Raw genomic sequence first — 14,777 nt, forward strand, 5'->3', positions numbered from 1 at the left:
TAACACAAATTAATTTATTAATAAACACAAATTAATGCATTATTAATACACAGAGTATGGGTTCCCTTACACTGTAGCGATGAGGTGGATGTGTGTGGAGCTTGTCAGATGCAAATATCTTCCAGTGTGACGTCAAAGGCAGCTATTTGAGTTTTTAATAGTACAACGACCTCTCAAAAGATCAGAGCAGTCCTGAGTCCTCATGACCCCTTTAACACTTCCAGTGCGGAGCAGATCTGCAGCCCAAATAAACTACATTACCCATGATGCCTTCTTCCACAGTCCCGGTTCTAGACATCGTCTACATCAGCACAATGAGACGCCTCAACACTTTCTTGAACCGTTTGTGCATTCCTAACTTTTCCATTCAGTGTTTTTTAAGCTACTATGTATGTATTATTACTAAAAGCACTTTACTGTCTGCACATAGAGAAATATGAATCATGCTAACCCCCTCTGGGCGCTCAGATTAACTCAATACCTGATGTTGTTCAACAGGTTCAGAGCTCAAGATGAATAAATCTCTTCTGTACTGAGGCGTTCTTCTGGTTATTTAGTGTCAGCAAACTCAACTCGAACTCTTAAAGGGCACATATGCCCCTTTTCACAAGAGGTCATAAATCTGGTGCCCTGAATGTGTGACGTTTCAGCTCGAAATAACCCATGGATCATTACAGCTTGTCAAATTCGGCCCTATTTGGGTGTGAGCAAAAACGCACTGTTTTAGTGTGTGTCCCTTTAAATGCAAATGAGCTGCTGCTCTCCGCCCCCCTTCCAGAAGAGGGCGGATCCTTTATACAAGCTTCAGATACAATGGCAACAACAAAACAGGCAAAATGTTAGAAATAAGCAGTTGTGGAGCAGCCGTACATGTTTGAGCTGTATCAGTTTCTCACTCAGGGGCGTGTCTATGCTAAAAGAGCAGATCATCAACAGTCCTGGGCGGGGCGAGTATAATATTCATAAAGAATATCTTCATGAGTGAGGATCTAGGAGTAGGGGAAATGGCCTGCTATGAGAGATTGAGAATGATTGATGGGATTATAAAGTATTGTGTGGAGTTTTCCCAGTACAGGCTGGTTTACACACCTCCTTGAAGGTTTTTTGCACAATAGGTCCCCTTTAAGGCGTATGGCGTCGTAGTTTAGGCGTAAAGAAGTGCCACAGAACTCAAAACAGCACATTTAATGTTTATTTAAAACATTCATCTGCAGTGCAGCGAGGACATGATAATATTGCATGTGTTACACCTGCTATACTACAGTAAAAAGCATTTTAATAAAGGAATTAAAGGGAGAGCGCACAGGATAAAGAGGAGACATGTAAGAGGGTTGGAGAGAAGTGATGAGGATGTGGAAACACAAACCCTCAGAGCGAGCGACTGATGTACACGGGCACTCATGCCGTCTCCACCTCTCGGAGGACGATGGTTTTGGGGTTGATGGCCACGTTCTTGGTGGTGTTGTGTGTCTTATAGATGCCAATGAGACGGTCGGCCATTTCAAACATGTTGTTCCTCAGGGAGATGATGATGAATTGAGCATTCTTGGTTTGTTCCTGAAATAATGTGGGAAAGTTAGAGAGAAACATGACAGTTAGAACTGGAGGGCAGTATCTGTCAATCTGGTAACACTTAAGGGGTCCTGCAATACCCCACAGATTTTATAGTGACAATAAAAGGCATTCAATTAAATTCAGATCATTTTTCTGGCATGTTAAAATTGACACTTTGAGGGTGAATGTGCAGTTTTTGTGTGCGTCTCTTTAAATGCAAATGAGCCACAAGACATTTGTTGGCTACTTCTGTAAGTGGTTTAGACCTGTTTATGCCTGCATTCACATAAGATATACGTAGACATATATGTAGATAGACGTACATATATGTAGCAGGCCACGATGGAGACGTTCTTGAAGTCGAGGGCAGCGTCGATCTCATCCATGAAGTAGAGCGGCGTGGGCTTGAAGTGATGCAGAGCAAACACCAGCGCCAGAGAGCTGAGCGTCTTCTCTCCTCCAGACAGATTATAGATCTTCTTCCAGCTCTTCTTAGGGGGACGCACACTAGGAGCACACAGGGCCAAGGCAAAGCGGTCAAGATATCAGATAGACGGGTCAATTCTGCTGTCCAATATTCATAATATCAAAAATATAACGCATGAAATGGCTTGACTTCGGCCCTCTTAATTACTCATGCGAGCATTCATTATAAATAATTCATCTTTAAGGAACTATTGAACTCTAAAGTCCCAAAATGTCATTCCGGGTTAAAATCTGAATACAAAAAATATGAATTTCATGTTTTCAATGATACCTGCAAACGATAGTGATAATACTGAGCATTGGCAGAAAGTCTTGTGATTTCTCTAATGTCATTCCTGGACATCAAATGACTATTTTGGACCATAATGCATTTTGGTATGTCATGTGTCAATATTGTATGAAAAAGAAGGATGAGGAGCCCCAAAACATGTGCAAAGGCCAGTAAGCGTCTCTTAAAATGTTGATATTTTGGCCTTTTCGGTCACTGGTGCACTTCAGCGATATCATGTGTCCTTCTGGATAACACTAATAAAACATTTATAATGTATTTATATTAAAAACCATCTGAAATATTCCCTTGCAGTGATGAGAGCTAAAATGTAGTTTTGTGCTGCTGATTATGAAGAAAAATTCCTGGACAACAAAACCCCTCTGTTAGCAGGACATGTGATCCGTTATCCAGAATGACACATCTATAACCATCTAGTGTTTAACTCATATTTTTAACTTTCAGGCATAGTTATTATGAGGGATGTGTGGGACTAGTGGATTAAACGAGCTGATGCTAGCTCACGTGGAGAATACTAGTCACTTACAATTTGTTTTTGCACACTTAATGTTTTGCTTTATACTGTCATGTTAATGTTACATCTTGAAATTAATATATTATTTTGAAAAGTGTATATATATGAGGATGGTTTTTATGGTAATCCTGAAAAATATTGCAGCTGTCCTTCCGTCTAACAACAGGCGATTAATTCAGGCCATATCTGTGTGTTAGATTACACAATTCAGTTTGTGTTGACTTTAGGATAACACAAGTTTTGTTTACTTTATTGGAACACATTTTCCAGCTCCCCCTCACCAAAAATGAGCCCATGTCTATATTAAATACCAAATTGATTATATCAATGGTGGAAAGTAATTGATTTGAAATATCATTACCGTTACACAGAATGACACTTTGATGAGGAAAAAGATCTGATTCACCAAAAGAAATTAATTACAGTCTTAAAATGAGGACATACACAACACTATAATAAAGTATAGCAAGTCCTAAAACTAGAAGTTTTGTCCAAATGTAAACCCTTCTCCGTCATTCACCCTGTTACTGCGGTATGCTTCTAATTGTTGGATATAATTAAAATCCGGATCATAGTCATAACTGACCCAATAGTTCTCACAACAGAAAAACAAGACGCCTGAAAAAAGGGCTGCACAATATATCGAAATAATTGAAATATCGCAAATGTTCATATCGCAAGGGCACAATATCTGAATGATTTTAATAGGCTACTTCAACATTGTGAAAAGTGTGTGTTTTAGGTTGATGCATTTAGCAGAGAATAGACTGGGCACACGACTCATGTGACTTGCTTGACGTTAAAGAGTTATTAAACGCAATAACTTGCGAAAAACTACTCCTTGCAGTCTCGCGCTGTCACACACACACACACACACAATTTTTGTGTCTCGTTACGCACTCGAACTGTCAATGCTTTCTCTTCCCAGAAAGAATGTGAAACACATGGTATCAGTCACAGTTTAAAAAAATTTTTTTTTCACACTTAAAGCAATATCGTATCGCATATCGAATATCACATTATTTAACAAGGATATCGCATTTTTCTTCAATATCGCTCAGCCCTAGTAGCATCTATGTGGAAAGTGCCTTCGCATACAGCGCTCAGAGATCATGGCGTTTGACTTTCGCTAGATGCTGAAGTAGGGCTGGGCGATATGGCCCAGAAAAATGATCAAAATATAATTTTCCATATCAGTCGATATTGAAAAATGTCAAATCTTTATTTCTTTAAAGTTTAAAGGTATTTTTGCTAAGGTGTAGAAAACAGACAGTTAATTGTGGTTTTAAACGATCCTTTATTGTCAAAACATGACAAACACTTCCCAAACAGGGGAACAATTTATCAGAACTGAGGTAGATTTATTTATTACTAATGAAATCAATAATAATAGAGTAGAATATTATTAATATAATGTATAAAATAAATATCTATAGTAAAATCTAGAACTGTAAATGATAACATTTGTCTCTGCTGACTGCAAATGCAAAGTTAGTGTGTTAAAGATAATGCTAGTTAATAAACACAAACATCTTTCTGGTCAGCATGCCAAACCTTTAAATAAATGACATTGATTATATATATAAATAAATAAATAAATAAAATACATTTTCTTTTTTTACTCTACACTCAATATATCAAAAATATAATAACAAGTACTTAATTAAAATAAGTGTAAGTAGTAAAACAAACACGCAAACGGGCAAAAAAAAAAAGCGTTTTCCGTTTAGAAACATTGAGTCCCCGCTGTCTTGCACGCATTTATTGAACTGTTGTTATTGTTTTATCGAGGAAAATTATTTCGCGATAATTATCGTTATGGTTTTGTCGCCCAGCCCTATGCTGAATCACAGCCAGTCTGCAGATAATCACGTGGGATATAATTGGCACAGAGCTTGTTTACCTTCAGACTATGAGGCGGTCAAACGTCTGATATTTTATAAAGCACATTGTTTTCATTTGTCGCGTGTCTTGTCGCAGGAAGGCGTGTGTACCCGTGCGAGTTGAAGCCAGTGTTGTGACAGAGATGGTGTAGTGTGTGAAGAGGCACACCTGAACATGATGCCCTCAGAGAAGGGATCCAGGCTGTCCACCAGCTCCAGCTCAGCGTCTCCTCCTAGCGTGAGCATCTGATAGTTCTCCTTCAGCTTATTAGTGATGATGTTGAATCCAGCCATGAACTCATGCAGCCTCTGCTTTCGCAGATCCTCACAGCCTCTCTTAAAGCCGTCTCTCTGTGTGGTGATGTCATCCAGCTCTGCCACTCTCTGCAGGTACAGTTCCTCCTACACACACACACACACACACACACATCTATAGCAGAGCTCCAGACTAACATTAGAGAGCAGTGGCGCTGGAGCAAAATCATAAAGTTAATTTAATCATTAACAAAACAATAGTGCAGTTACTAATAATATTTCATGTTTATTGGACAGTGAACAGTGAAGCACTGAGCTTGGATTGATATGCAGATCAAATGAACATTTATTAACAACAGTAATGTGCATAAACCTCATTTAAAAGGGAAACCGTAAACCTTCTGCTGTTATTAAATGTGCCGTTGATCTTCTCTAGTGTCACACTGATTATTAACTTCTTAACCCGCATCGGATCGTGGACGGGGGGGTTGACGGAAGTGGGGGGGTGTGTACTTTTATTTACTTTTGTTTTATACAAAATATTCAATCAACTATCACAAACTATGCATCATTTGAAAGCTAAAACACTCAAGATTCATGTTCTGAACTTGTTTTTGCAATAAATACACCAGAGAGGAAAGGGTTAAATGAAACGCTAAAGGACCATCCATGTAAACATTAGCATAATATCAGCGTTACTCATCTTTCATCTCCTGTCGTTCAGATCAGATCGGACGAATCCAATAAACACCCGCATACATCTCTGTGTAAGAGTCCATTCTTCAAAATGCATCCCACTTTTTAATCCAAAACAACGAAAAAATAGGGAAAAAACTAAAAATCCTCCGTTGTTTGCAAGAGAGTTTTGAGTTAGCGTGATCAATCATGTCCATTTTCAATGAAATATCGATTCTATTCCGTGTCTGGCAAACTCCCCCTGCTAGAATAGCTTCTCCCACGTATTTTAAGCCCTCCCTCGTCTCTCTCCTTCAATCAGAGACTCTTCTGGGATGCATCATATAGAGGAAGTGCTTTACAGGCTTGGTGAGCTGTCAATCATTGCGCCCATGGTTTTCGTTGGATAAAGGCACTCGGTGCCCAGCCAATGCCTTTTCAACAAAGGTTTGATTGATGGACTTAGTAACCAATCAAAAGGCATTATCTTGCGCAGTTTGCGTAAGTAGGCTTTGGTGAATACTGTTTTTGCGCGCTGGCTGCGCGTTCTCCATGGCCAGCTGCAGTGGAGCGCGCTGTCTCTCACAGACGCTTCCCATCAGCTAAATGAGTTTTTTACACTTTGTAATCTCTGTAAATAGTTGCTTTAGTTTTTCAGTAACTGTTTATCCATTATAATTAGTAGTATATTGCAGTTTATTGCAGATTTATTTGAATGAAAAACTACTCTTTACAATAGCAAATGTTCTGAAATAAATGGCCTTTTTGAAATGACGCCTAGACTTTTCTTGACATAAAAGCTCACAGAAGCCACATTACTGAGAGAATCATCCTCATATTTGAATCATGACATGATTAGACATTCAGTTTTATATTTAAGTTATTTTCAGGCTCTTAACATTAAATTATAATATTTTTTTCCCTAAGTGAAAACAAAAAACAAAAAACGTGAGTCACTTACATGTATATTTACATGTATATTACTCTGTTCCCATATTACTTTGAGTTATTATGACTCTTGGGTAGCAATATTTCAAGTGTCTAGTTTAAAATAAGACCAGGTTTATGAATATAGACCATAGGGTTTAAGAGCTGCAGACATTTTCATTTGGGTATATCGTTTTCAAAGAATTCCTAAAAAATGGGGCGCTTGTTAAGAGGTTAAAGCAGCTCTGCTCTTGCTTTCTGGGTAATTCAGTCACAATCTGAAGACAAGTTTTAGTTTTTCCACGAGACTGACTTTTGTCCAGATATTAAGGAGTGTAAACGGCTAATAAGTCAATAAGTGCTCCTCTGCTGCCATCTACTGGTTATAGTGGGCATTTCATGTCTTTAAATAAAAGTTATTTTTGCCACAAAGTGTTTGTTTTCCTGCACCTTTAAACTTTTAGTTTTACAAATCACATTAAAAAAAAATCACATTAAATAGGATCATTTTTAGAGCTTTGAAGAGCTGGAAAAAGTGTGAAGCTCTTGAAAAGTGCTTGAATTTCACTCTCAAGAGATTTTACAAACCCTGAGATGAATAAAGTTAAAAAAAAAAAACATTTCTGCCACAATCCCATGTGGCATCACTACAGTAAATCATGGTGAATGAAACCCCTGATCTTCGCTCATGTTGGCTCAATGTTTCTCCTGGTCTCCACGTCAGCTCTGTCTGATCTGATATTTATCCGAACGCTTCCACTAGATCTCGATGTTATTAATACTGAGCTGAATTCAAGCGCTTTCTCACTGGATCGGCCTGTGTGTGAGCTCACACAGCGCTGTCTATTATTGCTCCGAGCTGATAAACATTAACTCTTATCAGTTGGGCACTGTGGTTACCGCACACAGTGTGACCGCTAACAAAATGTGTCACACCAGCAGGAAAAAAACATTTGCCCACAGTCTGGAGCCCTGGATATACAGCCAGTAGTTGGTTTGAAGTTATTTATTGACCTACTAGTTGCTTTAACGGAGTGAGAAATAAGTAGTATGATCGGAGAGCAGGAGCGTGTACCTTCTTCTTGAACTCAGCGATGGCCCCCAGGTTGGGCTTCATGTTGCTGCAGCGGTCCTCCAGCAGAGCGATCTCGTTCTTGATGACGTCTGGATTGCCCAGGTCTTCCAGCTGCTCTGGGGTCAGTGCGGGCAGCTCTTCTGACGGCGCACCGTCGATGGGGTGCAGAGACAGCCTGCTGGCCTGAGACAGAGAGAAGCAGAGGGCAGGCTTCAACAAACACCCTATAATGAGGAAAAGAGGGAAGGACGGGATGATCCCACAGGACCAGCAGCAAAAGCAGACCAGCACACAACCACGAGTGAGCACAGAGATGGAATGGGCAAGGAAATGAGGAGGGCAGGTGGGGGAAATGAACTAATGTCAAGGGAACGGGGCTAAAACATTACAGACTGACCGTTATGGTTGTGCCACCTGTGACATTAAGCCGGTTCACATGCTTGTTCTTCGGACAAGTCAATCTGTCATTCACTTGTTCAAGTAAAAAATTAGCTTGTCCGGATTTTTTTTGTAAATGTAATCTATTCTGAAGCAATATTCTCACCAGTGTTCAATCAGTTTTGACATATTTAAATATGCATATTTGTGATATTTTTACCTTTTTATAAAGGGCATTTTTCCATGATCTTATTAAATATAGGATATGCTTCAGCTTTCATTTTATATTCTTACATTTGATCCATAAATTAAATTAGAATAAGACACAATAGGGCCGTTACCAATCAAACTAAATAATTTGCACTGAAAAATTACAACTGCATTAAATAATGTTTTGAGATTTAAATATTTTTGAATATACAAATAAGAAATGTTGGAAAGATGAAACTAAACCACCAGTAGGTGGCGCTGTGACCGTCTGAATGAGCGAGTCATTGAGTCGATTCAGTGAAACGGCTGATTCATTCAAGAATTAGGCGGTCGTTTACGAACAGGTCATTGAATCTTTGATTCAACCGATTCATTTCGTTATGGTTCTGCTGTGATCTTTGTTTGGAACTATTTTCGCAGCTGAAATAGAACAAAAACAGTCCATATTGCTTCTAAAATGTAAGTGACTTGCTTGTAAGTGGAGCTGGCGTATGAAATCAGTGTCACTTTCAGTCATGATGGTATTCAGGAAAACAACACTCTTGTTAGTGTGATGTTGTTTAACTGTTTCATATGTTATAAATATAGAAACTACACAATTTTAACTGTGTATGTTAACTGAGTTTCTTTGTATGAGCGGCGCTCATTTGTTTTCGATTTTCTCCTCGAGAGGCTGAGCCTCAACAGCTCAACTTTGTCAGTTTATATTATCCACTATCGATCTCCACTTACACTGATGCAGAATCATTATTGCACTGGTGATTCCCTAGTTATTTTTTGTTTTGATGTTTTACACAGGATACTTGTCCGTTGGGCAAGTAAAATTATTTTTAACTTGCCCCATCAAAAAAATCCACTTGTCCCGGACAAGCGTTAATGTCAAGCCCTGCTGTGTGCAACGGTCGCTTATAGCAAGCTGTTTAAAAAGCTGTGCGAACAAAATGATCGGTAACACTTTATTTTGATAGTCCACTTTAGACATTCTACTAACTATACGTAACTTTGCAACTACATGTCAACTAAATGTCATTAGAGTATTTGTAGACTGTCTGATTAATATTTACTAAAACTTTATTTTGTTGGTCCCCCAACAGACATTCTACTGACTATAAGTAACTTGGCAACTACAATTCAACTTATTCTACTAACCCAAACCCTAACCATAACCATAACCATAACCTACCAGTCTACTGACAGTCTACTAACACTCTAAAGACAGTTAGTTGACATGTAGTTGCAAAGTTACTCATAGTTAGTAGAATGTTTAAAGTGTATCAAAATAAAGTGTTACCAAATTATACTGCAGTGGCTGACTATTTAAAGCTAGAGGATTTGGTGTCGCAAATCCAAATGTAGTGACGCTTCTCTCGGACCAATCAGTGATCTGTATATATGGTGAATGTGTGCTATATCTCAAGAAGTACCTCTTTCTCCCAGTGCTTGATCTTGTTTTTGCACTCTGTGATGGCCGTGTCGATGTGCTCCACCTTGAGCCGCACATTCAGAGACTCTTTCTGCAGCGCGTGCTCCTGCTCCTGTAGGGCCTTGATCTCCTGGAGGACTCCCCGATGCTGCTCCTGGACCTCGGGCAGAGCTTCCTGCACACACACACACACACACACACACACTCATGAGCCCCTCCACGTGTTCAGTCTGAGCCAGAGGACGGAAACGGCAGTACCTCGGCCTGCTGGTACGTCTGCATGATCTCTCCGGCCTGCTCCTCCAGCTTCTTCAGCTGCTCCGTCAGCTCCTCCATCAGCTTCTCGTTCTCGCCGATCTCCTTCTCCAGCTGAGACACGCTGTCCTCAGACTTCTTCAGATTACTGCAGCATCAGAGGACACAGGAGCAACACATTTCAGGAAAACATGCTCACGAGGTGGCTAAAGCACAATCTTCTTGTGTGGGCTGGAATTAATTGAGATCACCAGATTCTTTCGAGTAAAATAGCAGAAGCAATTTAAGTGTTTGTATACAAATCAGTTCATGTTAACCTTCAATATTATAGTCATGTAGTACCAACTAGTTAACAACATTTGTTCTTTTGAGAAAATGTGCTAAGTACTCGATATACACTCACCTAAAGGATTATTAGGAACACACACTAATACTGTGTTTGACCCCCTTTCGCCTTCAGAACTGCCTTAATTCTATGTGGCATTGACTCAACAAGGTGCTGAAAGCATTCTTTAGAAATGTTGGCCCATGTTGATAGGAGAGCATCTTGCAGTTGATGGAGAATTGTGGGATGCACATCCAGGGCACGAAGCTCCCGTTCCACCACATCCCAAAGATGCTCTATTGGGTTGAGATCTGGTGACTGTGGGGGCCATTTTAGTCCAGTGAACTCATTGTCATGTTCAAGAAACCAGTTTGAAATGATTGTAGCTTTGTGAAGGTGCATTATCCTGCTGGAAGTAGCCATCAGAGGATGGGGACATGGGGCTCATAAAGGGATGGACATGGGCAGAAACAATGCTCAGGTAGGCCGTGGCATTTAAACCATGCCCAATTGGCTCTAAGGGGCCTAAAGTGTGCCAAGAAAACATCCCCCACACCATTACACCACCACCACCAGCCTGCACAGTGGGAACAAGGCATGATGGATCCATGTTCTCATTCTGTTTACGCCAAATTCTGCCTCTACCATCTGAATGCCTCAACAGAAATCCAGACTCATCAGACCAGGCAACATTTTTCCAGTCTTCAACTGTCCAATTTTGGTGAGCTGGTGCAAATTGTAGCCTCTTTTTCCTATTTGTAGTGGAGATGAGTGGTACCCGGTGGGGTCTTCTGCTGTTGTAGCCCATCCGCCTCAAGGTTGTGTGTGTTGTGGCTTCACAAATGCTTTGCCGCATACCTCGGTTGTAACGAGTGGTTATTTCAGTCAAAGTTGCTCTTCTATCAGCTTGAATCAGTCGGCCCATTCTCCTCTGACCTCTAGCATCAACAAGGCATTTTCTCCCACAGGACTGCCGCATACTGGATGATTTTCCCTTTTCACACCATTCTTTGTAAACCCTAGAAATGGTTGTGTGTGAAAATCCCAGTAACTGAGCAGATTGTGAAATACTCAGACCGGCCCGTCTGGCACCAACAACCATGCCACACTCAAAATTGCTTAAATCTCCTTTCTTTCCCATTCCGACATTCAGTGTGGAGTTCAGGAGATTGTCTTGACCAGGACCACATCCCTAAATGCATTGAAGCAACTGCCATGTGATTGGTTGATTAGATAATTGCATTAATGAGAAATTGAACAGGTGTTCCTAATAATCCTTTAGGTGAGTGTATATCGAAAATAATCCTTAAAAAAAAATTATTTGTGAAATGTGTGTCAACACCCAGGCCTGAGTTTTACAGTTAACCATTTAAAAACGTAACTAATAATAAGCCCGGTTCTCAGTGTGTGTGGTTACTGACCGTCCGGCGGTCTTGATGGCCACCTGGGCTTTGGTGACGGCTGAGGAACACTCATCCAGCTGTGTGTTGATCTGGTCCAGTATGTCCTGCTGGGCCTTCAGCTTATGACTGTTGATGTCCACGATGAGCGTGTGCAGCCTCTTCACCTCAGCCTCCACCTTCCCTGCTTTAGTGGACGCCGCCTCGAAGTCTTCAGCAGAAAACAAACATCGTATAGGCCATCACAATCCTGTGTTTATCTGTCAGTACGTTGCGTCTCTTTATACCGCACTATTTTATGACACATGCAGAGCTAAATATGGACATCAGTAGGGCTGTGACGAGATCTCGCAAGACTTAAATGCGATGAGATTTCTAGTTGAGGTGAAAAGCTGTCTCACGTCATATCATATGTCACTGCTGCGTTTACATTACACCACTGTCGTTTTGCTTTTTATAGAAATAAAAACTATTTAATTCAGGTGGATAACCGTCACTGATCACGTGACGAGATGACTGACAGGACTGTGGCGGGGTCAAATGTCTTATCCTGTAAAATACGCGTTCCCTATTCACAGAGAACATGCGATCACGAAATTGAAAGTGAATTTTCAATACATTACCGCTGTTTGAAAGCGGTTCCCCTGAGGCTTGAGAATATCTTTCGATATGAAAGCTATCTGTGTAGTTGTAACTTTGAATATTGAGAATATTGATTATGGTTGCACTTATTGTTTGCACTTGATCTATGATCAATCTGTGGGAAGGAGTTCAGTTAGGAGGTCAAAAGTTGTAGAAGCTCATGTGCAGTTCTGAGGTCTGAAGAGAATCAGTCGAGTTTGTGGCAAAACCTTTTACAGTGCTTGTTGTCTTTTACTCCATATGATAATTCATACTCAGAAAGTAGAACTAAAATTACATTCATTACAAGATGACGAGTTAAAATTTCACAAAATGCCGTCTTCAAGTAGTGAGGATGATTTTTGTCCTCTCTCTTAAAAAAATGAAAAAGAGGAAATATTGGGTCCATCCACTTCTGCGATTGCGTAGAGAGGAAGGAGAGTTCCACCTCCTTATCAAGGAGCGTAGCGGGATTATCCAGACCGATTCAAAGTTTACTTTAGAATGTCAGTGGCTCCATTTGATGCTTTGCTAGCGATACTGGAGCCACATATTAAAAAGAAGACCACCAATTTATCCTGAACAGAGACTGACAGCCTGTCTAAAGGTTTGGATCCGCACGCGCGCACACACGGTTTACAGGGACTTGGTGTGCTATAATTATAGCTGTGATATAATAATATTTGTAGTATTTTTGATACAATAAAATTTGTATATATAATTGTAGGTATCTGGGCACTGGCGATTCATTCACCAGCAGTTTTAGGTTGGGCATCAGCACTGTAGATGGGAAAAACGGATGCGAAAAACGCAGAAAATCGAACCTGTTCCGATTTTTTTTTTGACGGACGAAAGTTTCGGAGGCAGTGTGCAAGCATAATTGACATAACGTGAGGTCGAATTTATTTTTTGACGTGCGAAAGTTTCGCACGGGAATTTTGGACTCAGTGTGCAAAGGCCTTTACGGTGGGTTTTACTGAAGCGTTGCGGAGCTTCTGGCTCAACAGTGGAAGAGCGGCTAATGCGACAAACAAGCAGCTCTTAAACACTCAGATGTCATTACTAACACAACCACTCCTGCCATTTACAGACAGCAGCACTTTGGGTTCATGACAGGGTTAACTCAGCCTAAAGAAAACCTTTATTCTCTGTAACATTGGTGCTGTTGAACACTGGGACAGAACGAACGCACCTTTCCTGTAGACGTCCAGGCTCTTCTCCATCTGCTTCTGCTTGGCTTTATCAGGAGCAGCAGAGATGACGTTGGCCTCCAGGGCTTTGATCTGAGTCTTGAGATGGAGCTCCTGCTCGGTCAGGCTCTGTAAGGCACAGGACTGGTCAACAGACGCTCATGTGTGGATCTCACCTCATCTCACCTGAGGGCGGTCTCACCTGGATGGTGGCGGTGTATTTCTCCAGGGTATTCTTCATGTCTCTCAGCTCACATCTGGCTCTGTGCACCTTCTCCTCCAGCTGCTGTTTCCTCTGCTGCCAGTCCTGCAGCTGCGTCACCTCCTTGTTCAAAGCGCTCTCCATTTTATCCAGCTGCACACACACCGCAGATCTTCAGCACTCAAATCAGCATTTTTACTGAAACCTAAATGCAAGTCTATTTAAAGCTGCAGTCTGTGAGTTTTGCCCACTCTGTCTGAAGCCTGTGATTGCAGTTATTTGTTGAATTATCATCTTTGCGTGTGTTGTGTGTCGGCACGGCTCCTCGGTGCGGATGAATCTGATGTTTTAGGAGTGTGTGTGGCTGTCATTCAGTCACCGCACTTCAGAATCACACACTCTACGTCTTGGAAATACGACCAAAATAATACATTTCAACGTACAAAAGGCTTTCCTGAGGTAAAAGTGATGTTATGTTCGTGTCTTTATAAAACATAATTAAGCACAAGAGAGCCGTTTTCATGATTGTGTGATTGCAAATTATATTGATTTATACAAACGTTCAGTAAACAAATTAACCCTCTGGGGCTCTTCGGTCATTTCTGACCCAAATTTTCTTAAAATAAGAAATCGTAGCTTCATCAGAATGGTCTGAAACGTGGTGACTTTATTGGTACTCGGTATATGAACACCCAATAAAATTGGGGACAGGATTTGAAAAGTCTAAGTGGTTGTGAAAAAAATGACCCCCATAGGAAATGAATGGGGGACAGGATTATCTTTTGCTCACTTAAGTTTTTAAATGTTTAGGGGAGATGGCTTGTGAACGAACCTGCTCCTGAGTGACATCAGCGCAGACGGAGGAGCCCATCCTGCCCTTCATCACTCGTCCTCCTCCTCCAGTCATGGTACCTGAGGACCATCACACCAGAGAGAAAGTGAGAGGGCGTTCATCAGCCACACACATGCAGAAACCAGCACAGAAATGCATTTGGACTACGGGTGCACTGATCCGATATTCATTATCGGCTGCAATGTTTGCCTGACCGACTCAAATCTGATGCCATGGTTGTTACCGTTAAGCTCCGCAAAAAAAACATTATGAAGCGCCATAA

The 14,777-nt window shown here is 40.8% G+C and overlaps 1 protein-coding gene across 1 annotated transcript in view; it reads right to left on the reverse strand.

Moving 5' to 3' along the window:
• Positions 1-1,178: 1,178 nt before the first annotated feature.
• Positions 1,179-14,777, reverse strand: part of smc4 (structural maintenance of chromosomes 4) — a 34,950-nt gene continuing 21,351 nt past the window's right edge. The window contains 10 exon segments of the mRNA XM_079823235.1: positions 1,179-1,557; positions 1,878-2,061; positions 4,896-5,128; positions 7,659-7,841; positions 9,671-9,844; positions 9,928-10,072; positions 11,671-11,860; positions 13,463-13,589; positions 13,663-13,815; positions 14,495-14,574. Of these exon segments, the coding sequence (XP_079679361.1) occupies positions 1,399-1,557; positions 1,878-2,061; positions 4,896-5,128; positions 7,659-7,841; positions 9,671-9,844; positions 9,928-10,072; positions 11,671-11,860; positions 13,463-13,589; positions 13,663-13,815; positions 14,495-14,574 (1,628 nt within the window). The 3' untranslated portion in view covers positions 1,179-1,398.

Source organism: Gobio gobio (assembly GCF_949357685.1).
Source record: "Gobio gobio genome assembly, chromosome: 8".
Classification (NCBI taxonomy): domain Eukaryota; kingdom Metazoa; phylum Chordata; class Actinopteri; order Cypriniformes; family Gobionidae; genus Gobio; species Gobio gobio.